This window comes from Sciurus vulgaris (assembly GCF_902686455.1).
Source record: "Sciurus vulgaris genome assembly, chromosome: 4".
NCBI lineage: Eukaryota > Metazoa > Chordata > Mammalia > Rodentia > Sciuridae > Sciurus > Sciurus vulgaris.
The window spans coordinates 14,475,153-14,501,558 of NC_136464.1; the positions used below are offsets into that span (position 1 = coordinate 14,475,153).

A 26,406-nucleotide genomic window follows, 5' to 3' on the forward strand; every position below is an offset into this window, starting at 1 on the left:
TGGGTAACGGAGCTGATGAAAACCTGGATCTCAGACCTGGCTGAGGAATACATCTGTGATAAAATTATTCAGTTGGTTTGAAAAAGGAGATGAAGAGCATGTTTTAGAAAGTGTATGTTGGGCAGATGGGTAAGGGGAGAGATTAGAGATGATTCAAGAAGGCACCATAACCTTAAGGGTTTCGGGTGGCTTATAATTTATCTGTAATGGGAAAAATACTTTACCACGGAGATATTATCTTGGGATAAATTTGAAATCACAGGCTGTGTTATAGATGTGTTTGTGGATGTATGTGAATTGCAGGGAATGAATTTTTTTTTTCTGTGAATGTAATTTAGCATAGATAAGATGGTAAGTAAGCTATATGCCATGAGAGCCCATTTGATATAATGTGTGTAATTTTAAACTTAAAACCACCATGTTTTAGAACTGGAAGGGACCTTCAAGATCATTGAGTACAAATTATTCTGCAGATGGAGGAACTGAATTTTAGACAATTTGAGTGGTTTTGCCTATAGTATGAACTAGAATGCAGATATGTAGACTACTGTGTTTGGGGGCTTTTTAGAATATAGGGCTTGATATCCATGGGCTCACTTTTAGTATTTTACCAATAGTGTTTTCAGTACTATAATGGAATTTCTCCTGGAAGATGAGCCACCTTTTCAGCCCTTTGCATATATGTATGCTTAATAAGAATATCTTGTGACTCCTAGTTAATACTCAATTATGTAAGTTTAGGAAAATTAGAGCAATGTTATTTGCCAGCTTCTTTTTTTATTTGTGTTATTAATGAGGCTTCTTAGGATTTCGCAGCCGATTCAAATGAATTCAGAGAAAGTCATGTATATGGTGTTCTTTTCAAAGAAAAACATTGGTTGCTAGAGAGATTGAGTTTAATATAGTTTCATATCATAGAGATTTTAATAATGCAGTCTAAAGTATTTGTACATGAATTCATTAAGCCCAGATTAGTCTTATTATAATTACTCAAAAAGTAATTCAATTTAAGAGAAAACATTTTAAACGGATATAAAATACACTGTTAGCTGGGAAGCCATACTGTTCTACTTTATCAGCTCCATAAAGTACTAGCAGACTTGAACATAACTTTCACAGTATACAGAATGCAATCATAAAAAGTATTATTCCTAAATCTATTTTTTTATGTTCTTTCAGTAGTTAAGAGCTTTATCCCTCAGTGCTAGGAATGAGATATACTAGGGATAGACTGTCATAAAAATGTTAGGGACTTTTACTAGCTCCTGTCCCTTGCACTACCCTAGTCAGTGGATGCTGATGGGTTCCAAGCATAAGGCCCAAGATTGATATTAGTGGCACATTCACTAAAAAATGTAGCAGGAAGATACTTTTTTTTTTTTTTTTTTGGTGTTTTCCACAAATAAAAGACATTTCCTGAGCACCGAGTGTCTTCAGAGGTACAACAGTGACAGGCCAAGTGTTGGTCTTCATTTCTAACATGATAAAAGGTGAGTGGAGGCTGGGGCAAGGGAAAGAAAAGAACTTTCTCCAGCCCAAATTCAAAACAAGACAGGAGGAAAAGGGGAGTGAGAGAAAAGGCCTCCCAGCATCGAAGAGTGGGTCAGCTTTTGGCATGGAGAGAGGCCTTCAGGTTTGTCCTTAAAGCTTTCACCAGAACTCACTGGGCTCAGCTGGCCCTGAGCTGCCTGTGCGTGCCTGGAGGAAGTGGAGGGTCACGCGTGTTGGTTGTGTGGCTACTCGGCTGCCTGAGATGTCTGGTTTTGGAGACACTGAAAACTAATCACAGCCCCATGTGGTGCCACTGAGGCCAGGGCAGGAGGCGGGTGGCTCTGGAGGAGCGTGTGACCTGGCCATGCTCCAGCAGCAGAACTTGTACCCGACAGGAAGGGGCCCTGCCTAAGTGGTTTGGTATGCTCACACTTGGATTGATTGACTACAGCAAAGGAACCCTTTTCCTGCTAGCACCCCCCTCTCGGGAGCAGAGTGGTTCTCTTTGAAGAGGTACCCCCACCCAGTCCTTACTTCTTCTGACCCTTAGTCCACAAGGAGTGTGGCTGGAGGGGGAGCCCCTTAAACAGTGGCCTTGAGAAACAATGACTGGGCCAGAGGAGGTAGGCATTGCCAGAAAGGTGAGTGGTAGGGAGAACAAAGGCCAGGCCCCCGGCTTTCTGAAATGTCTGGGTTCTAATCATGACCTCTTCCATCGTCGGTGTTTGAAGATAGGATGTCACTGGATCTCTGATCTCAAAGTTTAAGAATCAATTCATTTGTAAGGTAATATTTAAGAATTTCTTTGGGGTTTCTTAATGGTATGGAGCCACTGGATAAGAAGGAATTTAAATGATTATTTTATTTGAATTAATTTTCCTCTTATGATACTTTTATAGTCCTATATAAGTCACAGAGGTTTTTTGAACAGTAGATGATTAATAAATTATGTAGCAGTTCCAATAATAGTAGTACAGTGTATAGAAGACCTTCCATTTACCACTTGTGTGCTCTCTTGTGTGCACTACTTCATGTGGTCTCCATGGTAGTGTACAATTAGCTATTGGTACTGGTGTGAGGCTGATGAGAAAACCGAGGCCTGGGGAAGTTGAGTGATTTGCTCAAGATCACACAACCCGACATGGAGCCAGCTCCGACTTTAGGCCCTAAGTTGATTTTTGTTTTTGGTTTTTTTTTTGGTATTAGGCATTGAATCCAGGGGTGCTTTACCACTATGCTACATACATTCAATGTCTTTGAGACAGGGTTTTGCTAAGTTGCTGAGGCTGGCCTTGAACTTGTGATCCTTTTGCTTCAGCCTCTCGAGTCACTCCGTTTACAGATGTACACCACCATGCCCAATCTATGCCCTAAGTTTTTTGCTACCTTGTTCTCTTGCTTATTATACTAACATTGACTTTCACTTATAAAATGTGTACCATAAACCTCCCACCACATGCCAACTGCTTTACATCTGTGATCCTGGATGTCCTCAGAGGAATTCTGCAAGATACGTTTTATTTTCCTCATTTTACAAATGAGGAAACTGAGACTCAAACAGTTTAATAGCTACACAAGGTGGCTACAAAGTTGACTTTGCCAGGATTGAACTGATTAGTATTTGACTACAAAGTCCCTGTGCTCTGTGCTGATGATGTTGTTCAGCTGGGTCCTCATGATAGCTCTGTGGCAGGGATGAGCTTCTTTTTCTGCCCATTTTGTGGATAAGAACACAGGATACAAGAGGTTGAGTGATTATCCTAGATTTCTACTTGGTAAGGGGCGGGACCTGATCCCAGGTTATTGGATGCAGTGGCCATAACCATGTGGTGACATGGCATTGGATCATATTCTTGGAAGAGGAGGGATCAACCCTGACTTCCTTGGAAAGCCCACCTGCATGTTTGGACCTGGGTTTTGTCAATTTAAAACAGCTCTTCTAGAGTGCTGGTACTTAATAAGAGGTGGGGCAGTAGTGAGCCCCACTTTTCAACGTAGAAAAGAAAGAATTCGCTTTGTTTACAGAGATTGACAGAAGAAGTATACAGACTAAACTCTGGTTACTCTTTGTATCCATGTGCAGTACTTGGTGAGTTTTGAAATTTGCAGAGAGGGGCAGCTCTGTTGATCTTGAAATTGACTTTGGTTAATGGTGAACCTGACTCTTCAAGAAAGCAGCATTCATTTCAGCTGTCCCCTAGATTCCTCCCTTATCCTGGGTTAGTTGGGTCCCAGTAAAATTTACAGTGCTTTACTGTAAAAGCACTTGTACTTGAAAAAGAATTTTCCTTCTGTGGCTCAAACCACAGGAGAACTCGTAAGACAGCTGTCTCCCTAGGTGAGACTTCTTAAATGGGAGTTAAGTGCATGCATTTTCAAGAAACTAAACTCCCCTCATATATAATTTAACCTAGAAAAGAAAGCAAAATTGAGAGAGGAGTATGATTACATTGTTGGAGAACTGGTAACTTCACCTCCCCCAGTCTTATGGAAGTCATGCATATTTTCTCTGTTTGGCATTTCTTGAATACTGTGGGGTGTAGACTAAGTGTGATACTGTAATAACAGTGAGGGTTTCTCTAACCATAGCTGTGGACTGTGGATTGAAATAGTAAATTATTCTTAGCAGACTGAATGGGCACTAAGACAGTCATCTACTTCTCATAAAACAAAGCAATAGATAAATAAGGAGAGCCAGCCCACTTAACCCACATGGCTGTATGCTCTGCTAATTATTAACCCAGGCGCAAGACAGGGGTTCACCCGGGGTGTAGTTAAATCATTTTTAATCGAGGTAAACACTAGCCATGTGGACAAGTAGCACTCAAGAAAGTTTTTAATCAGCAAACGTTTAGGAATCACCCAGCCTAATTGCCATAACTTATTAATAATAATAAATAATCTAAGTCTTTTTATGGCTCCTGTCTCTGGAGACTCAGTGCATTAAAGATCTCTAGGGTGTGAACCTCTCCGTAGATGTGCGGGGAGGGGCAAGTGTCCTTGCTACTCATTCCTAACTCAAGAAATTGGACATGGGGGCTAAGAAAGGCAAATCTGAGCTCCTTCTTTCCCGTTTTCTCCTTCCCACATCTGAATTGCCGACTTACACATGCCCTTTCATCTATCTCTAGGGCCAGAAGGGCTCCAGGGGGTGGGGGCGGGGGCCGGGGAACAGGCTTTCTTTGTGCACGTGAATGATGGGGGCTGAGGTTTCCTCCCTTGGGAAGTGGGCATGAGCAGAGCTTTGTCTGAAGGAGCTCATTTCCTCTGCACCAGCGTCCTCTGGGCTCAACCTGATTGTGGTTATAGTGGTCACTGGCGACTCCCAGCTCTGTATTTGTGTGATTCCCAATTCCTGTGAGGACAGAAAAGATGGCACTGATTCTCAGAGTGACTCCCTAGCATCAGATGGGAAAATATTGGTATCAGAATATGCCTAAGGCCCTCCATAAGGAAATGCCAGCTCAGAGGATGTCCAGTGATAGTCCCCTAAATAATGCTTTGTTTGGTTAGACTGAAAGAGGAATATCCACTTACATTTGAGCTCCTTTGATTTTACAAGTGACTACTTCTGGTGGTTTAGGAGCTCGGCAGATGGACATGAATGCCAGAGCAGAGGATGGCACGAGTATTTCTATAGCAAATATCCTCCAAAAGCCACAGTTTTGAGGGGGTCAATGTGGCTAAGCAGCACAGAAGCTAACTTTTTCTCACTTATTTTGCATTCTCCTGTCCATGTGTTATTTGAACCTGATGCCAGGTAGCTATTTCAATCTGGAAAAGTGAAATTTTAAATAAAGAGGCACCCAAGTCATTATTATACAGAGCAAAAAGCTACAACGATGCTAAGAATGGAATTTACACCCAGACTACAAAAGACATAAATTTAGAGTGTACATTACAAGACAACTCATGTGCAAAATTGTTCCAACATTTATACTAGAGTTTATTAAAATTTACATTTGAATAAAAAGTGTAATGTGTAAATAAGGCTGAAAAAGAATTTTAAAAAAATTCTGAAATAGCTTATACCAAAATCAAGAGTTTTTGGAATTGAAGGTATGAATAGAACTGTATGCAGATTTGTCTGCTAAAGTGTGAAATATACAATAGAATTGGAAGGAATAAGGTCACTAAATCCCTGCCTGAATTTCCCTCCTCCCTACCCACTGATAATTTACAGTGATTCAAATAAGTACTGAATTTTGAGGGAAGTGCTCCTTGTCAAAAGCTATGGAGAGGAGGTTTGAGGATTCTTGGACGGATGTTGAGACTGGATCCATATTTGAAAGACACTAATCTTATTTCACTGATGTTTTCAAAGTTTGAAATTTTTGTCTGTATTCATTAGAGGGGAATGATAAATCTCTAATTTGTACTTTGCTAATAATAGTGATGAGCTTTTGTGCTTCATTAAGGGTAAGTGAATCTCATGTAGTCCTGGCTCAGCCTTTAATTTCATGTGTGACCTTGGGAAAATTTCTCATTTATCCAAGACTCAGTTTCCTCATGTGAAAAATGAGGGGATTGGATCAATCTGAGATAGATCAGGCCTCTTTCCTTCCCTTCTGGGTGGCAGCATACCATGCCAGGCAGTTGGAAACCAAGAAGGTGATTAAAGCAGTTTGCTCTTGTCCTCAGGAACTCATGGTCTACATAAATAACTAATTATAATATGAGCTATAATTGCAACATGCACAAATTACTCTAGGAGCACAGAGGCGGAAACAGTGAATTCCCTCTCTGTGGGGATAGATTCCACAGTGGCTGTGACATTTGAAGACTGAGTAGGAGGGCTCCTCCAGGTGTGCAGGCTGGTCAGAGGGTGGGTGGTTCAGACTGTGGGGTCCAGGAAGCAATCACAGGTGAAACTGGTATATTTAGGGAGCTGATCATTCCTGTTCTCAGCCTCTGGGCAATGGCAGCTCACTGCTGGGTCAGAATTTGTACTAATAATGAGTTACGAAGGCTAGAGGATACTGTGGAGCATGTATGATTAGCCCCTGGGATCTGAGGGATTGGTGCTAGGATTCCCTGTGCATACTTAAGTCTCATATCAAATGGCCTAGCGTTTACATACAGCCCATGCACATCTTCCTGTGTACTTTAAATCATCTCTAGATTACTTATAATACCTAACGCAATGTAAGTGCTATGTAAATAGTTGTTAGATTGTACTGCACAGGGAATCACAAAAAGAAAAACGTCTGTACATGTTCAGTACAGATGCAGTTTCGGGAGGGGGAATATTTTTGATCCACAGTTGGGTTAATCCGCCGTTGAGTGAGTTGGAGGATGCAGAACCCGCTGATACGAGAATTGGCTATACAAACTAGAGCAGAGCCAAGATTGAACTGCAGCAGCACTGATGTGGCCCATATACGTCACAGCTGGCTTTCGTGGGTGTGGGAGAAAGGGTGGTGTTGTGGCAAATTCCTTGGGAATTGTGAGCTTGCAGTGCCTTCACCTGTGCCACAGCCACTGGCCTGGGCATACCTTGGGACCCCTCAGGGGGGTCATGTGTGCCCACACGGGATGAACTCTGACACAGGTCTTCCCACCTTGCAGTCTGCGACTCACCATGTGCATGCTTCCTCTGCACACTCATGAATGCTTGGCTCTTCCTGACCTTGTGTGAGCTGATGTTTCAGGTGATGACTGACAGCAAAATCAGAGGATATAGTTCTTACTTAATTTTTAAAATAAAAATAACTTTAGATTTAAGTTCAGATTATAAATGAATAGGCTCAGTGGTACATACCTGTAATCCCAGCAACTCAGGGGGCTGAGATAGGAGGACCTAAAGTTTGAGAGCAGTCTGAGGAACTTAACCAAAATGAAAAATAAAAAAAAAAAAATGGGATTTAGCTGAGTGGTGAAGTACAAAAAAAAAAAAAAAAAAAAAAAAAAAAAAAAAAAGGAGGGTTTATTGACATTTGTTTTTAAGAATTTTAAAAAATAACAGAAATCTTACATAAGATTCAAAAAGACCTCAAATTCCATCTTGTGAAGATAAACAATATTTCTTTGACCATCATCACACATCTGTCTTCATGTAGCCCTACACATGTACATAGGTACATAAATGGACTCAGGGTTATGTATTTCATTTTGCTAATATTTTCATTCAAAAACAATAATAATGATAATCCGTTGTATGGACTACATTATTTTTGGTTTGATTTTCCATTGACAGTTACACTGATAATATCCAGTGTTTCGCTATTTACAATACCATGATAAACATCCTCATGGATGTCTTTTATACCTTTAGGTATTTAATTTGATTAAACTCCTAGAAGTAGCATTGCTGGGTCAAGGTAATGCATGTTTAACATTTGTATTTCTATTGCCAAACTATCTTCTTACCTTTGTATAACAACCTGCAAAGCAGGAACTGTCTCCTGTGTGCTGCTGTGCATGTCCCTGCCAGAGCTCACTCCTTCTGGAAGCTAGTAATTGATAAAGTATGAGCAGATGAGAGTGCCTTTGGATTGACTGGGAGGCAACAGAACCAGGACAGCTCAGGTTCACATTGGAGATGTCAAAAAGTACTTGGCATATGGTCAGAAGATGTGTAGAAAGCTTTCATCATGATTCCTGATCGCCAAATGTTAAAATAATCCAAATAACTACCAACATTAGAATGGAGAAGTAAATTATACTATAATCACACAGTAGAATTCTATACATCAGAATGAATGACTGCAGTAGAATTCTATATGACCTACTATGTGATAGAGTGGGAATGAATGACTCCCATAATCGTGTTGAGCAAGAGGCCAGACATAGAGAAAGTTCATGCTTTATCAGTCTGTTCATACAAAATTCAAAGACAGGTAAGTGTATTTATGGTATTAGAAGTCATGCTGGTGGTTACCCTTAGGGAGATGTTTGGGACTGCATGTTTGTGGTTTGGGGGGTAGATGTGGTTTATAACTGCCAAAGTACTTAACTTGGACTAACCTCTCAAATACTTGTTGAAAAAATATATTAATATTTTTCACCTTTCTGACATACTTTGGCCTGGTTTTTACTATGTAGACATAATGCTGTTAGTAATGGGTTGTTTTGAAGGGAATTTGTACCCACTTTGTTCATGTGATTTAAATACAGAACCATACATTTGTAGACCTGTTCTCTGTTTATTCTCTTATGTGCCATTATTGTCTTTGTTGTTATTTGTAAATGAAGTGGGCAGCGTTGTGGTGGGTGAGAGATGATTTTGGAATCAGACAGACTTGGATTCAATCTGAACTTGGCTTGCTCCTCTGTGACTTTGGATGAGTACTTACACTCTGGAGCCTCAGTTTCCCTGTCTATAAAATGAGAATGATTATAAAGTTTTTTTGGTGAAAATAATCATATTAATGTTAATAATAATCACCAGTTTTTCTGTGTTTCTCTGTGCCAGACATGTTTCTAAATCCTCAAGACATGTGAAATAACACATCTGATCTCTCCAACACTCCTCCCTGCTTTGTGGTTTAGGGAACTTCAAGTAACACAGTTAGAAGGGTTGATTAGGAGTTAGACTCAGGAGGTCTCCTTCCCCAGCCTGGGCTCTTAACCACTACATCCTGAGCTAAAGGAAAGACTACAGGAGAGTGCTTAGCCCTGAGTCGGTGTTTGCTGATTACCATACTGTCTTTTTAAACATTACTAATATTTTTCCTCCTTTCTCTCCCCACCCTTCTCTCCCCTGTTTTGCTCCCTCCTGGCAGATGTTTTTCAGCAAGGTAAGTTTCACTGCCTCCTGGCTGCTCTTCCATTGGCTCTGCTCTTTGGGTTCTGGGGCTTTACCTTCTCTGTGGACATGTCACACATGGACTTTAGGGGAGCTATGAGATCGGTGGCCATTGGCCTCCATGGGCCTATGCTGTGTAGCCCATGCTTCTTCTGAACCATGCTTGCGGGGAGGGGGAGAACTGGACAATTGGGGCAGGGAGGAAAGGGGGAGGGGGCCTATGTGTCCCCAGCAGGGGGCAGGGCTGCTGCAGTGCTGGTGAGAAATCCTGTCTCCCAGGGCTCTTACAGCAGAGCCAGCTGCTGCTTGGTCAGGGTTTCCTCTACCAGTGTGGGTGGAGATGTCTTTGTTGAGCACGCGTCATTCTAACGGAGGTGTGGCAAGAACGTGGCCGACTGGCTACTTGGTGCCCTTCACTGCCTGTCAACCTCTCTGACTGAGTCAGAGTCAGGTGAGGGTGTGCCCTGTCATCTGTTTTACGGGTCAAGGTCATGCGTTCTCAGGGAAGCTGGAAAGCAAAGCCTAACTCCACACCATGTCTCCTGGTCATAGTCTAGTCCCCGCTTGGGGCACAGCCACCATGCTCCTGGATACAGGAACTCGTGGGTCATGGCCTCCTGGAACCTTGTTGACACACATTATGGAGGAACTGCCTTTCATCCCAGCTTGAACTACTGGGTAAAAGCCACCGGGCTTCACTGTTTATATTCAAGCTGGGAAACGTATTTGTAGCACATGTCTGCTGCATCTTTCTGGAACCCAAGGCTGGCTTAGAATAAAAGAGTCTAGTTTAAAAATACATCCAGGCATTCCATAAATAGCTTCCAAATACTCTTACAGGCTTGATATTTTCACAACTGTTGTTTCACCCGAAACATGCAGCGCGTGTTCTAGAGAATATCTGCTCTCTGATAGAAGCACGGTTGTGGGTAACAAGGAGGGTTCTGTTGTGTTGTCTTTTAAAGAGTCTGGAGTCATAGACCTACTTTTATAAATAATTCATAAATCCCAACAAGCTATAAGTAATAAGTTCCATTTGGCTAGAGACTAAGAGACGAGCAAAATTGAAAAGGTGCCGTGACTGTTCGGGTAATGAAAGTGCCGCTGTCAGGGCCTGTTGCTGCAGAGAGTTTTCCTCCTTGACAAATTGGGGGTTCAGTGAGCCGCTCTGGGAGGAGAATTTCTTTTTTCTGTGAACTGGAATGCAAACACCACCCAGCGCCAGTCGCTGTTCTCTCCCTGAAACACAAAGTGCTTGAGTTGGGGGAGTCTTTCCGGAACGCGTGTTCTGAGGCCCCCGGGGAAGGGGAAGAGAGAAGCTTTGGATCAGATCAGACTTTCCAGCACACCATGGTGAGCGTTCACGGGTGTTGTAATTGATATAAAAAATGGCTTATCAGACTGCCTATGTCAAGCTTGCCTCCTTTATTCATCAGTCATACCATTCGATTGATGGGATTTGCCTGTCAGTCGCAATGATATGCAGAGCAAAAGTTATAATCATCTACAAATCACTGGCTATTGAGACTTAATAGCATCTGCCGGAGACGGAAGCCAACAGCTACCCGTTCGTTGCCTGTGCGACGGTGGGCGACAGTTCCCTTCTAAGATATTACCAGGGTTTCAGATGAAGAGAACTAAACTCACCTCTGTGAATTATTTACACGGCTCTGGCCTTGAAGGACCATTTCACAGGGAGACACGTTCTCAGAAATGATGGCCAGGAGCTCACCAGCTGGTACTCCTCCTTACCTTTGTTGCTGGTCATTCTGCCAAGGAAAATAATGTCCCATATGATGTTCAGCTGGTGACAGTCACATGAGACCAAGACAAAATATTCTGTGTATTGCAGACAGCTTCTAATCTGCTATCTCCATAGCATCTTCTGGGATTGAAACTGTATGCTGAATTGTGCCATTAACCTGAAACACAGGGACTGGAATTGTGCTAGAAATAAACAAGCACAAACTATGTGGCTTCACATGAACAGATGCCCCTGGGTCGTCTTCTGGAGCTCATCCACACAGTGGCAACTTGGAGTGCTCCATCCTCCTGAGCATGCCCTGGGCATCTGGGCCCTGCTTATTTTGGCTTGGCCCAGGAGTGGGGCAGGTGGGGAGATGCTGCTTTGCAGATGTGTGCTCTGTCTGCCCAGAGGCGCGCCTGCATGTCTGCGCTGCTGTGTACCATGGCAGACTGAAGGGGGTGTGGGCTTGCAGTTGACAGCCTCAGACATTCTCGGAGGAAACAGAAGTTATTTCCTCTGGATTGTGGTATCTTTTATTTCACTACAGATCAATCTTGCTACAGTAGGTGACAGCGTAACCGCTATTGCTGGGTTTTTCTCTGCGGTATCTGCAGTGCGTGCACTTGGGAGTGTGTTTTTAACCTGCTCCATGGCCCTTTATTGCTTGATTTGGTTCTTTCATCTATAAATGCCACTTGCTGTGGTGCTCCAACCACAGGGTCTGAGAATGGTCAAGGACCAGTAGTTTTGTCACTGGGTCTTTCTAAATAAGAGCTCCCAGGCCAGAGGGCCACATTTTCAAGGAGCCTTAATTGACCCATATGCCCCATTGTCTACAGAGCTCATGAGCCATTGGGTGGTTCTCAAAAATTCCAAAGTGACATACAATTGCTCTTCCCCAACATCACATGCAGTTGGAAATACCCTATGCACACATGCACACATGCTGTGGTCCTCATTTGACATTACTAAAACACCTTTTGCATGCTTATTCATACCATCAACCATGACTCTGAAATCAAACAGAAAAAGAGCAAGTGTTTTGGAAATCAGAGCAATATCACTCAGTGGGGTGTATTAAAGCCCCTAAGTTCTCATCGTTGAATTAATTCTCTCTCCAAGTCAACTGAAGTCTCTGAGACTGAAAAGGCATAGCCTCACTCCCTCTCCTGAGCTTACTTGGAACTAGGATCTTGCTAATGGGGGGACTTTTCTTCAGGCATTTGGAAGCCAAGCATACAGAGAATTAGATAAATTCAGAGAGGGATAAATGTAGGAACTGTACCAGACTTAATGGCTTGGAGGCCACCTCAGATGGCATGGCCAAGAAATGACCAGAAGGTGGGTCAATTATTGGAGGATCTGGGAGAATGGCAGAGGAGCATGCAGGGGGAAAGCCCGGCAGGCAGGAGTGCCAGGCTAAGGAGGAGACAGGTGTGGCTGGAGCTGGTGAGCACAGGAGGAAGTCGTGTGGAATGAGCAAGGAGAACGGCAGGGCATCTGATCTGGGGTCAGAGGAAGGAAGTCAGCAGTGGTTTTTCAGAAGAATGGTGTGTTCTTTCTTGTGACCTTCTAGCTGTTCAGATACTGCATAAGAACAGTGAACCATACATGAAAACCAGGACCAGAGCTGAGTGTCAAGTAGCTGACCCTGCTTGCCTCTGCCAATGACTGGGAAGATTTCATGCCCATGACTTACACCTCTGCTCCTATGACTGGCAAGCTATGCTCTTCAAGGACATCAATGAAATATGCCTATATGTTTTCATGTTTTTAAAAAAGCTACTACTGTTCAAGAAATACATGTATGTGTGAGTCAGTTGTATTGCATATTACATAATATACTCTTCTTCAATATTTACGTAAATATTATAGTTGGCGCTTTGTATCCATGAGTTCTATGTCCATGGATTCAGCCAACCACAGATAGAAAATGTTCTCAGGTCTGCATTGGTTGCATCTCTACCTAATGTGTGTAGACTTGTTTTTCTTGTCTTTATTCCCTAAACAATACAATGTAACAACTATTTATATAGTACTTACATTGTATTAGATGTTATAAGTCACTAGAGATGATTTGAATTGAACAGGAAGATGTGCATAGGTTATGTGCAAATGCCATACAGTTTTACACAGGGGACTGGAACATCCACAGATTTTGGTTTCTTGGAGGGTCCTGGAGCCAATCCCCCAGGAATATCAAGGAATGACTGTACAGATATCTCACATATATTTTTTAACCTTAGCTGGGTATGACAGAGGAGTATTAGCAAATTCCAAGGTCTCCAGGGTCCCTACAGTGGAAGGAAGTTTGTTCCTGGGACTGTGGTCCCTGAAGACCACATGCCCATTGCCATAGGAAGCTACTCCCCAGCATCACATATTGAAGCCAAGCAGGAGGTTTAGGGGCCAGGAGTTAGGATCCACAGTCAACAGATGCCTGAGCTTTTCAAGAGAAGCCAGGAATCTGGGATTATATGCAAAACTTTATGATTTTAAAAGTTTTTAATTAAAGCTTAAACAAATTAAACTACCAGAATGGCCTCTGATTTCAGATTGGTGGCCAGTGATCAGTGATCCTCAGTTTTGCTACCCACAGAGTTGGTCTTTGTGGGGAAGCTTGGACCATTTGCCCTTGCCCTCTGGCCTCAGTTTCCTCATCTACAGAATGAGAGAGTTGGAGAGAACCCTCACCCATTGGCTTCCTGCTGATGCTCTATTTTGAGAAGTTTTACATGGATTTTGTGTCAAAAGAGTAGAGACATATTCTTTGTGCAGGTTTTGGCTTTTCTCTAGAGAACATGAGTGAAAGGAGGGGCTCCCTAGTGACTGAGAATTGGGGTTAAAGAATGTGATTTCAAAAGTGAAGCCTGCTCACATGGCCATTTTGAAACATCAGCTCTTTCTCACGTGAATGAATCCTGGAATTCACAATGGATGTTAATGCTTTTATTAATTTGAAGAGAACAATAAATCATAGTTTGGTTTCCCTGGCTGAACCAAGCTTGTTAATGGTAGGGGTAGGCTTGAGGAGCCAGGGGACCACTGTCATTTATAATGAACTTGACTTGAGCTCTTTTGCATATTTCAGACTTATTGGTCAAACTGCTTGGGCAGCATCTTGGGTTTTTCCAACCACTCACTTCGGAAAACTCATCTATCATAAAGAAAGCTGTGACCTCTGAGCCAGAAATTATGGTCTCTCAATGGTTTATATTATGAAATATTGTTTTTGTTATGAGTGTGGGATTTGGGTGAATGCATTAAATCTGTTGTTGCCATTTTCAGGTAAACACTTGAAGCTGTTATGTGATAGTCAACTAATAAATGGGGAAAAGGCATGACCTTTGGTTGGTCCCCTGGTCACACTTTTTAAGTGCTAATACTTACCGTGCATGCATCCCAGTTCCTTTTTCTGTCCAGAATCAGAATATTCTGAGTTGTGTAGGCAATGCGTCCATCCTTCCGGCCCAAACTGAACAAAATCACCACTTAATTTCACATAGAACACTTTGTGATGTGTGATGTACGAGGAAAACCATAAACAGATTTAAATAATCACATTCTCTGGGATGCTTAATCACACTCCACGTGGACTGTGCGGGGCTGCCTATTCCTTGCCAAGTATCTTTGGGGTGGATCTTTCCTTTTAGAAGATTCACTGTGTGCCCACTGCTGTCTGAGGGCATGAGTTTGGCGTGAGGTTTTAGTCTTCATCCCTAATTTGTGCTTTAAAATTGCCAGGCCACTGAAAGGGAGATGTTGCTACTAAGAGTGTTTTTGTCTTTTAAAAATATTTTATTGGGATAATAATAATGCCAGTGTATCTGTTATCTCCTGTAGTCCAAGCACGGGCTAGGTACGTTGCACACATTTTCTTATTGAATCCACTCTAAAACTTTATGAGATAGCGTAACAAATGATACCATTTTGCAGAGGAGAAAACTGAGGCACAGAGTGGCATTGACTTAGCCATTGTTTGTGTAACTAGTGAGTGGGGTAGCAGGATGCTTTTTTAACTGATAGATTTTATTTTGTAGAATGGTTTTAAGAATTGTGAAACTAGTACAGACAGCACACCTATACCTCGTATCCCCTTTCTCCTGTTGTTACCATGTGATAGTATTAAGAGGTGGGAGCTTGAGGAGTGACTAGATTATGAGGGCTCAACCATCATAACTGAGATTAGGGCCCTTACAGAGGAGCTGAGGGAGCCATTTTTTCTTCTGCTGTGTGTGGACAGTTAGACGGCACCATCCATGAAGCAGAGGACAAGCCCTCTTGGCCCCAAATCTGCTGGCACCTTGATCTTGGACTTCCCACCTCTTAATACTGTCCCCCTGGGGATTGAGTTTCAGCATATGGATTTTGAGGGGACAAATATTCAGATTACAGTGGATGGTTTCTGAGGCTTTCCTTGTTTGGGAATGACCTTGACAGCTCTGAGGAATACAGTTTTCAGGTATGTTGTCAGATGCTGGAAGATCACAGAGGTCAAATGCCACTTCATCACATGGTATCAAGGGCAGGTACTGTCAGCAGGATTTGTGCCTGTTGATATTGATCTGGATCATTTGGTTGAAGTAGTATTTGTCAAATTTCTCCGTCAAGTTACTTTTCCCCTCCTTTTCCTACTGTCATCTTTGGAAGGAAATCTGGGCCCAGCCCACCCTTAAGGAGAGGGGATTATGCTCTGCGCCATCAACGGTAGAATATCTACATAAATTACTCTTCTGCACTGGAGATTTGCTTTTATCCCTTATTTAGCAATGCATTCAATCATTTATATCAATATGGCAACATGGCTATTAATTTTACATGTCTGGGTTATAACCCAATACTATTTATTTATTTTCTCGCTCAAATTAGTCCAGCTTTGGCCATTGGGAGCTCTTTCACTTGGCACCTATGCCTTTGACATATTCCCATAAACATGGTTTCTGAGCCTTTCTCTAATATGTTATGACTCTCCAGGATGCTCCAGGCATTATTTTCCACTCTAATGCTACAATTAGTCTTTTCACTAAGAAGTCCTGGTTACTCTTATTGAAGAATGGTACTAGAAACCAAAAACTTGTTGCTAGTTGTGCTTACTGTTACTGAGTGATCATTTCTTAGACCCTCTCAGGTGACAGAGCAAGGAAATAATATGCATGTATACCTCTCTGTGTATGTATACATACATAAGTAAATGTTTCCATATGTGACCAGGTGTTATTGGCATTAAGTTAAGCACACCTTCTTAGTCCTGTCTCCAGCTCTACTCCACTACCACGTGGATCACTCCAGCTTCCTCTTATTGCTCCTCTGAAATTTCCCATTTCACAATGAGACACCTGGGCTGGGATTTGAACCCAGGTAGTCTGAGTTCAGGTCCTTCAAGCTGTTGTCTTCACTCCTATAGAAGGACTTTCATCTACTCCATTGGGATGGAAGGGCAAATTTTTTGTGTGCTGCTTCCCCACCAGACCTCAATTTGTTCTTGTGACCCCCTCAACCAGGTCTAGCTTTGCAGTCTGTTCAGTGCGTCTGCCTCAGCTAGAGCAAAGGCCAGTTGCTTGGGCATTTGTACCTTTTCTCACAGCCTGACAAGCTAGGATACAACAGCGGGTCTGTTTACAGTATTCCAGCTGCTAAATGACTAAACCCCTGTACCTTCCTTACATTGATTGGTGCTTCTTGGGGGACCAAAATAAAGTCATCCTTTAAATCTCCAGATTTGTCCTAAGGACAGATTGTGTGCCTGCGTGGTCGAGCCACTTATCTGAACTGGCACTCACCTGCCCAGTTCCCCAGCTTCCTCTCCCAGATGCCTGTGCTAGCACTGAGCCCCCTCCAGGCAGAGGCGTCTCCTGACTTGGAGACCAGCCCTGACGCAGTATCCATCAGCTGGCACACGGGGCACCTGTGGAGACAGGTAGTTCCTGCTTTCTAATTCCTTCTGCTACATCTGCTGTGCCTGCTTCCCTTAGCCCAGCAATAGTGAGTGCAGGCTGCTTGAAGCCCTTGATGTTGGGGAGCCCTTCTCCCGTTGTTTTTGGAACTCGGCTTGCTGGAAGTCAGAGTGTTGATTGGAACGTGTTCTTCATATTTGACAGTGGCTCAGTGACATGTTTCCCCTTCAGGGGTGGATGTGGGCCCTCATTGACAAGTTGCTTCATTTCTCTTGGGGGCCCTTGACCATAGCCCAGCCTTTGTTTCTAGCACCCCTTCCACATCTCACTTCGTTTGGCCTCAGGACACTGCACCAGATGGATCCTTATTCTTCCATGTGCTTGATCACATCTCTGTGCCTTCGGACCTCTTGATTCCTCTGTGTGGAATCTTTTCTGCTCTCGTCCCAGCACCGGTTTCTGTGATCTACATCCCACCCTCAGCCAGGTAGCCGGGCTCTGCCTTCCCATCCCGGTGGTGGGTGCCTGCCTGCCAGGGTGTGTGGAAGAGGCTCTCTCATTTCCACACGGTCCTCTGCTGTATTCACAGCCATTGTGGTAACTCACTTGAGATCACTGCAATCTTCTACATGTGCTATAGCTCCTGGTTGCTCTTAAAATTCAGAGCATCCTCTCTGCTAGGTTGTCCTGACTCACCCACCGGGTCATGAGCTCAGGCCTTGCCCGGTGCCCCTCCATGCTCCACCAGCACTGACCACACACCCTCATCATTATCTGATTAAGTGTCTGGCTGTCCAACCAGAGTGACCTCCTAGAAAGAAGGGATCTTTTATATGGAATCCCTAGCAAAAAACACAGTACTGAGCACATAGTAGGTGCTCAGTAAGTGTTTGATGAATGAAAATGGAAAAGATAACAAGGCTTAGAGAACCTGGCTGTGGTGGGTGTGTACACACAAATATGTGTGCACACACAGCTGTTATGTTTCTCTTTGACAGGCTGGGTCCTTTTGTGAAGTTGAGGTGGAATGCTAGGAGTGTAACAGATGGTCATCCAGGTCAATCCTATCCTGTCCTTCATTCCAAAACTCTCCATTCTCTTCCTCCATTGCCTTTTGTGGTTTTTTTTGTTTGTTTTGCCTTTTCCCAGTGGTGGTAGTAGGGCAGTATTTGACCCTAGAATGGATCATCAAGTTTGTGCTCCAGTTTGTACAAGGTATGAACAGGGGCTCCAGAGACTTAGCAGACAGTGCTTCTGCCTTCCAGGAGCTGATAATGTCACCCCAGATCCAAGGCTAGTCATTCTGTGAGCCAGCAGGCTGTTTGCTCCCAGTGGTGCCGCATGAAGATATGGAGGGTGGGTCCCTGAGGATTGGGGAGGCTGCTAAGTGGTTTTGGAGATGGTTTTGAAAGAAGGGGAAAGTCTGAGTGAGAGGGACAAAGGCAGACCCAACCCAGGGGTGAGGTGGGTGTTGCCAGTGGGCAGGGGAAGATAATCTGAGTGGCGGTGGAGACAGACATGCCTGGTGATGTGCTTCTGGGATGTTGAGAAGGCAAGGAACCTCACAGGCTCTGGGCCGGGATCAGATGGGAATGGTTATGGAGTCTTCACAAACTGTTTATTGCCAAAAAGCTTTTTTACCTCGTACCATAAAAATCTCCAGTATGATTGAAAAGATTTTGTCTACCCGATGAGTTGTGTTGGCTATCGGGTTTTCCTGTTTTTATTACTCATTTTACTACCCCTTTTGTTACTCAAGAACTACCAGTCAGCTCTTCCGTGTTCCTGATCAGCAGAGTGAGGGCCGTGCCACTGAGGGATGAAATTCCAGGCCATGAAAATAAGCCTGATGTTATAGTTAAGCACGATTTTCTGGTTGTTTTAAAATCCGGGCAGCAGAGTTTAGACTTGCTTTGGGAAGCCCCAAAAGCCACAGTAGCTTTTTGAGCAGAGAAAGAGCCTGTACTCTCCACACCATCAAATGGTCCATGTCACATACTGGGTGGCAGAAGGTAAAGGTCGCCTCTCCTTCCTTCCATAGGGGTACAAGGTACAGATGCTGCACATACATTAATACCCCCGGAATAAAACCCTGCTGTGGACTGGATGTTGATGTTCCTTCAAAATTCATATGCTGAAATCCTAACCCCAGTCCGTGTGTTAGGAATGGGTCCTTTGTAAGGTTAATTAAGTTACGAGGGTGGTAAATGATACGTCCACTGAACCACGGGGGCAAGTGCAGTGTTGGCTGCAGTTGATTCTGAGATGCTTCCAAAAAGTAAATAAGATGCATTCACTGCTGCATGGATAGAGGCTTTGATAGATAAATAGACACGTGATAAAGCAAGTACCATACCATGTTAAATATAGTGGAATCCTAGTGGGAGGTCGATGAATGTTCGTTGTGAAGTTCACTCAACTTTGCTACCTATTTGAAAATTTCATGATAAAATGTTGGGAAAAAACAGAAAGATTCCAAATGGAATCTGAACAGAGAGCATGTAGCCTCTCTTAGCCATAAAGGCCTCAGTCATGGTAGACAGCTCTGGAGGAGAAGGCAGGGATTGGGGTGTGCAGAGCTTCAGGCGAGGAGGAGGCTTAGGGGCCAAAGTGTGTGAGAGATGTCTGCAGAGCCGGCTCTGGCCTTGTATGGTGCAACAGTCGGTCACAAGCCACTGAAATTTATTCTTTCCCATTTCTGGTGATTCTCAGCAATCCTTGGCTCTTAGCTGCATGGTGCCCACCTCTCCCTTCATGTTCACCTGGCCTTTTTCTCTGAAGCCTCTGTGGGTTCTCTTCATCTTGTGAAGACCCCAGGCATTTTGGATTTACTGCCCACTGCAATCCACTATGACAGCATTTTAATCATATTTGCAAAGATGCTATTTCCAAATAAGGTCATATTCTGGGGTTCCAGGTAGTTGGGAATTTGGGGGGAATCCTGTTCAACCACTGTAGAGGACCACCCTGAGTGATCCAAAATGTGGGGAGTGCATTCGGGGAGAAGTAGGGCAGAAAAGAGTGAAGGAAGCTGAAACATAGGGAGGAAACCCGGAGGAGGATGGAGAAGGAAATCAGATTAAATTAAACAAGCAAAATAAGAGGAAAAGGCGAGTGGGGTTTTCAGAAGGGGCTGTGTCTCAACCTTAGGCCTCTCTGTCCATTTATCTCCTGAATATTTTAGAGAATTAAAATGTAAATCTCGGAAATTAAATCCACGGGTACAGGGTAAACACAGGAGGCTTTTGCAAAGCAGACAAAGCTGTTGTCCTTCCTTGTTAAACAGCCATGGGTGGGTAGCCACGTCTGCACACACTGGTTTTATTTGAGATGGATTAAGGCTCATGATGAACGAATCTCTGACGGTTCGCAGGTGTGGTTCTTGTAAGCCCGCCAAAGTTCAGCTCCTTATCTGCAGCTTATCCAAACCTGAGGAAACCTTTTAGGCCAGCCTGGAGGTTAGGGACCTCCAGCAGCTGAAAGTTAATATCCTGCGTCAGGAAGCCACCTGTATGGTCTGGGGGAGTGGGGAAGGAGGCCTATAAATTAGTGTACTCTGATCAGCGGTCTTCTGTGGTTTGGGGCTTCCTGAGCTTGGACCACCCGCTCTTTGTCGAACGGATTACAAGTGCAGCCTTTTATCCCTTGTGGAGAGGGATTTTGTGTGTGCTAGTTTCTGGGATCTTCCACACTCGTTTCTCACACCAGCTTAGGGGCTCTGGCACTAGCCACCTGCTGCTCTTGAGTCTCCCCCTCTCTGCTAGCATCCCCCCAGCCCTTGTTCAGTCATTTCCTCAGGCCTCCTGTTTAGTCAGCTTTCTTTTTGCTTCTGTGATCCAAAGAACAATTTTAGAGGAAGAAAATTTATCTGGCTCACCGTTTTAGAGGTCTCAGTCCGTGGATGGCTGACTCCATTGCTCTGGGCCTGCGTCACTGCAGAACATCATGGACCAAGGGTGTGGAGGAGGAAGGCAGCTCAGAAGAAGGCATTGGGGAAGCAGAGGGAGCTCCACTCACCAGGGAGCAACTACAAACCCCAAAGGCAAGCCCCCACCGTGACCTGCTTCCTCCAGCCACACCCTACCAGTCTACAGTGATGACCCAGTTAATCCATTCAAGTGGATTAATGCAATGATTAGCTTAAGGCTCTCATAACCCAATCATTTTACCTCTGAACTTTCTTGCATTGTCTCACACATGAGCTTTTGGGGGACACCTAATATCTAAACCATAATACCTCCATTTAGTGCCTTGGACCTGTTCTCTAAGCTCATTCATGTCTCAGGGCCCCAGAACATTCCTCTATAGCTGGATACACTTTATTAGCCTGTTGCCTCCTCAAAAATGCCTTCTCTGGCCTTCTTGGCTAAAGTTTTACCCACCTCCTCCCCAAATTGTCTGGAAGCTCAGAATGTGACCTCATTTGGAAATAAGAGTCATCTTAGTTTATTTGGGCTACTGTGACAAAATACCACAAATCAGGTGACTTATAAAAAATTTAAGGCTGGACACAGTACACAGCTGCAATTTCAGCAACTTGCGAGGATGAGGCAGGAGGATTGCAAGTTTGAGGTCAGCCTTAGCAACTTAGACCCTATCTCGAAATAAAATGTAAAAAGGGCTGGGGATGTAGCTCAGTGGTAAAGAGTCCCTGGGTTCAACCCCCAGACCAAAATCAATAACAAAAAATGAAGGAGAAGGAAATTTGTGTCTGACAATCTCAGAGGCTAGGAAGTTCAAAATCAAAGTGCTAACGGATTCAGATTGGGTGTCTGGTGATGCTTGATTTTTGGTTGGTAAGTGGTACCTTCTAGCTGGGTTTTTGCAAGGCAGCTCTCTGGGGTCCCAATGAGTGAATCTCTTCCCAGAGACTCCCAGCTCCTAATAACACCACACTGGGAATTAGGTTTCAAATATGCATGTTGGGGACACAAACATTCAAACCAGAGCAGTTAAGGATCTTGAGATGAAGTGCTAGATTTCGATAGGCCCTAAATTCAGTGACTGGCTGTCCCTTGAAGAGCAGGAGAGGACACACAGAGGAGGTCATAGGAAGAAGAGGCAGGGATTATAGTTTTTCAGCTGGAAGAAGCAAAGGAGTCTTCCCTAGAACCTTTAAAGGGAGCTGGGCCCTGCCAACACCTAGATTTTGATCATCTGACCCCCAGAACAGTGAAAGAGTAAAATTTTTTTTTTCTAAACCACAAAATTTTGTGGTGATGAAATGTAGCAACCCTAGGAGATCACTTTCCATTCTTGCATTTGCTTGTTTCCTGCCTCTCTCTCCAGCTAGGATATAAGCTACAGGAAGGAGCACTGCGTTGTTCAGTCCCACAGCCCCCTGTGCAGAGAAGGCCAGGTACGTGTAAGTGCTCAGTATTTGTCAAAATAACGAACCCTATGAAATAGGAATTGTCTTCATCTGTGGTTGATGAAACAGATACTCGGAGAGGTTTATTAACTTGCCCAAAGTCACACACTTGGCAGGGTCAAGATTCAAATTGAGTCCTTCTGTTCCTCAAGTTCAGGTCTATTTTGCTGCCTTATGGCACCTTTTTATAAAAATCATGCTTAGTGTCTTTAGTTCAGGTTTTCTAATATCCCCTCCTACTGCACATCTTGGTTATATGAGGCTTTTTCAAACAACCTAAAGGTCTTTCAAAGCTCATTTTTGCTAAATTAAGCAAGTAAATCATTAGGCATGGTAGCACCAGCCCAGATCAGAAAATGGGTCTGACTTTAGGGTTAGCAGACAGGGGCTTCCTGTGTTAACCTCACTAGACTAAAAGCTTCTTGTGGGTGAGACTCATCTCCCTCATCTATTATGTCTGAGGCCTGGAACACAGTAGGTATTTAATGGGTGTTTGAATGAGTTACTGGACAGGTGGATGGATGTGTGAGTGGGTGGATTAATGGATCAGTAGATGGATGGTGTATGGACTAACAGTGAGAGCAATTCTGATAAAGAACTTCTTACAGGATGTAGAAAAGTGATTACCACTAGAAGGTACATACCAGTGTCCTGTTCAAGGAGGGCTCTCAGTCTGTGGTCACGGCAGGCATCTGTGTTTGTGTGCATCAGCTCCATATCAAATCCTCCATGCCAGAGCCTTGACTTTACTGTTTTGCAGAGCCTCTACAGTGTAGTTGTTCTGAAACCTAGAGGAGTTTAGATACAAAGTAGAAGATTCATGCCACAGTTGACTGGCATTCAGAAGGCATAACTAACCACTGTGTGATAGTAGGAAAAAGTTACTTTTGATGCTTGAATGTTCTTATCTGCATAAGGGAGGATGGGGCATCTCCTCCAAGGCTCGTTCTGCACAGTCTGTAGTGTTCTGTGAGAAGATGACTTCCAGCCACCTCTGTGCTGCCACACTAAACTGTTTTATCTTGTTTTTCTCCCCATTTGTGTTTTTCCTTCTTAACTAGGTTTTAATCCTCCTCCCAAACACTGTGTCCCCCATGCTGCCTCCTCCTCAGTAGAGCGCGTAAATAATGAGGGCATGGTTGGCTGAGGGTGGCTTAGGTTTCACTGAAGAGAACTTGCAAATGTGGGCCTGAGCTGAATTACTGGGAATCCGGTAAGGGAATCCGAATGTCCCACTGTGAATTCCTCCTGTTCTTCCTTGACATAGCACTCAGTGTACCTGCTACAAGAATGTTAAGAATATATTTAAAGAGTATCAATTTGAAGGGCTCCCTCTTCCTGATTTGCTGCTGACTCAGTCTGACTGTGAAACTATAACAAAACAAAATGAAAAATAGAACGAAATTAGTAAGGCAATTTGAAGTAGAGAAAGAGTTAATCAGGAAGGCACTCAAGAAGACTTAGTGGAGGAGGTGTTTTTTCAACTTGACCATGAAGGAAAAGAAAACATTAGTTCAGATAGGAGAATGAGACAGACATTATATTTACAACTACATGACCAATGTGATTCTATAACATGTATGATCAGAAAAATGAGAAATTATACCCTATTCCTATATGATATAGCAAAATACATAAATGCATTCTATAGTCATGTATAACTAAATAGAACAAATAAAAAATTAAAAAAGAAAATATTAGTTCATGGAGGAGTTGGCAAAATATGGCCTGAAGAATGTCTGGTTTTTTAAAATACATATAAAGTTTTATTGGAACACAGCCACATTCATTCATTTACATATTGTTTATGGCTGCTATTGCACTATAGTGGCAAAGTTGAATTTTTTTTAACAAGACTAGATGACCTGCAAACTGAAATGATTTATTATCTGGCTCTCGGCAGATCGAGCCAGGGAAAGCGTCTCTTATTCATTGTCTGAGCTCTGCCTTCCTCTGTCCCCATGGCAGATCTTGATCAGAAGCCATACTGGATGAGAAATTTCAGAAGTGGTTGTCAGTTTTTGTAAGGAATTAAGATGAAGCTATTGATAAGAGTGACAAAATGAGCCTAGCAGTGACTCAGAGAAACTCCCAAGTACTCAAGTATCTTCTTAATTCAGGCATGTAGCAAATAGTTATTGATGCTCTGTTATGTGTGAATCAGAAGGCTAAGGGTTGAATTTAAAAAAAAAATATTAAATTGCTCAGTGGTCTTGTTTCTGTTTTATTTACTGAGCATTGATAATCCATGGATCTAGGGTAATTTTATATCAACCAGAATACTTAATTTTTCTGAAACACAACTCTTGATCCAGGTAACTATTGTGGACTTAGTTATTTATCGACCAGAACTATACCAGAAATTTTAATTAACCTTTCAAACTCCCTTTCGATTTCTTCAGGATAAATTAGAAAACATGAGTATCTATCAGGTTCATCTGCAGTGAGGGGTAGTTTATAGTTGATCTAGCAAGGTGAGCCAGGTCAGGAATGATTTACTGGAGATGACTTTGTTTGCTTGACTGTCTGGTGGGAAAGTTCTCATGGGGTTATTTTTAGATATTCTATTCTCATTTCTCAGTCAACTTTGGCAACATCGATTTACCTAACAGACCCAGTTTGTATATAGTAAAACAAATCCACTGGCATATTTAGAAACTACTTTCTGCATATACAGCAGGTTGAGAGACAGCAAATTATTAGTAACTCACCAGTCATCCTACAGCTCCTCATTTAAGGCTTTATAATGAGCCTTCTTTTTATAGAACGTTGACTCTTAAGTTGGCTTTGGGACAAGGCTGGCCCAGGGAAATGGGGGAGGCAGGGGGATCTGAACTAGGTCCAAACCAAGAGTGCCCACACCAGGGGTGGCTCAGAGCTTGTCCACATCCTTCTGCCTGTCTTTCAGGTAACAGGGCACAGAATTCTGTAACAGGGCACAGAATTTTCCCAATAAAAGCAGGATTTGTGTTTCTTAGGAGACTAGTCCTTCTCTGCTGGTTGTAGCAGAAAATACAAAATAGATGAGATTAAGGCAAGGGACTGGTGACATTTCTGTGAACTTGGAATTTAATGAAACTCTATCTTATATCCCCAATGTGTAGGTTTTTTTTTTTTTTCACTTCATTTCCCCAAATTGTGTTCAGTTCTATTTTCCTTTGAATGGTTAAAAAAATGTTAACAAATTTTTAGGAATCAACTCAAAAAACCCCAAAGTCTCAAAATTTCTTTCTGTTTCTTTCCCCTCCCCAAACTGTACCAGCCTCTGGAGTGGGTACGGAGGTGGCAGGAGTCTTTTGTACTTTACCAACCTGCTGTTTGCTCAAGTGGCTGTTATGACTGCAGCAACATAATTGCTCTTAAAATGCCTGGATAATAAAAAAAAAAAATCTATTTATGTTTTGTAATCTTCAGTCTTCTTGGCTTCCATTTTTTCTAGCTCACTTTAATAACTTCTGAAAATTAGCCTCACAAGTATGATTTCCCTGCCTGACCAGTGAACAGCTCTTTGTTGGCGGGTGTGTTGTGTGAGTGGAGGGGTCTGGGGACAGGGTGAGTGTGGGGGAGCTGTAGAAAGGCAGTGGGGATATGACTCCTCAATGGCGCTGTTTCCACCTTCTCTTGACCTCTTAAAAGGAAGCATAAATAGAGGAAATGCACTTGCCAGCATTTCCCTGGGACTGCCTTGGTTTCCCGGTTTTGTGGAGACTGAAGGAGAAGCATCCCTTATGACTTGTCTCTTCTTGGAACCCGCAGATGCCTCTGGGCTGACCCTTTGGCTCTTCGTGTCTGTAAAGGGCCAGCCTCATACTCATGCAGAATTTTCTGAAACATGCTTCTAAGAGACTACACTCAGTGTTGTTGGAAAAATGGGTGGGAGCTAGTCAGCCCTGAAAGAGGGATGCTGGTGCTATCCTCTCTTTGTAGATTCAGCCTCTAGATAAAAGCTAGAATGATTGCTCTGAATGAGTCCCTTGCTCTTCACCAGACTGTGAGCCATGCTGATAGGATTTGAAATGACACTGAAAATGGAGGCTCTTGGAGGGAACCACTTCAGCTGAGTTTTCTGGAGGTGGTGGTGATGATGTGCCCATAACATCTGGGGGCCCCAGGCAAGAGTCCAGAAGGCTACCCAGCCTCCTTCCTGCAAGCCTGA

At 43.3% G+C, this 26,406-nt stretch overlaps 1 protein-coding gene across 3 annotated transcripts in view; it reads left to right on the forward strand.

Annotated features, from left to right (window-relative positions):
- Nucleotides 1–26,406, forward strand: part of GFRA1 (GDNF family receptor alpha 1) — a 191,336-nt gene that overhangs the window by 46,621 nt on the left and 118,309 nt on the right. For 2 of the 3 annotated variants that reach the window (XM_079136641.1, XM_079136642.1), the window contains exon 5: nt 9,216–9,230. The exons of the other annotated variant lie outside the window; for it this stretch is intronic. In XM_079136641.1, the coding sequence (XP_078992767.1) occupies nt 9,216–9,230 (15 nt within the window). The remainder of the gene's footprint in view (nt 1–9,215; nt 9,231–26,406) is intronic. 3 annotated transcript variants of the gene reach the window in all.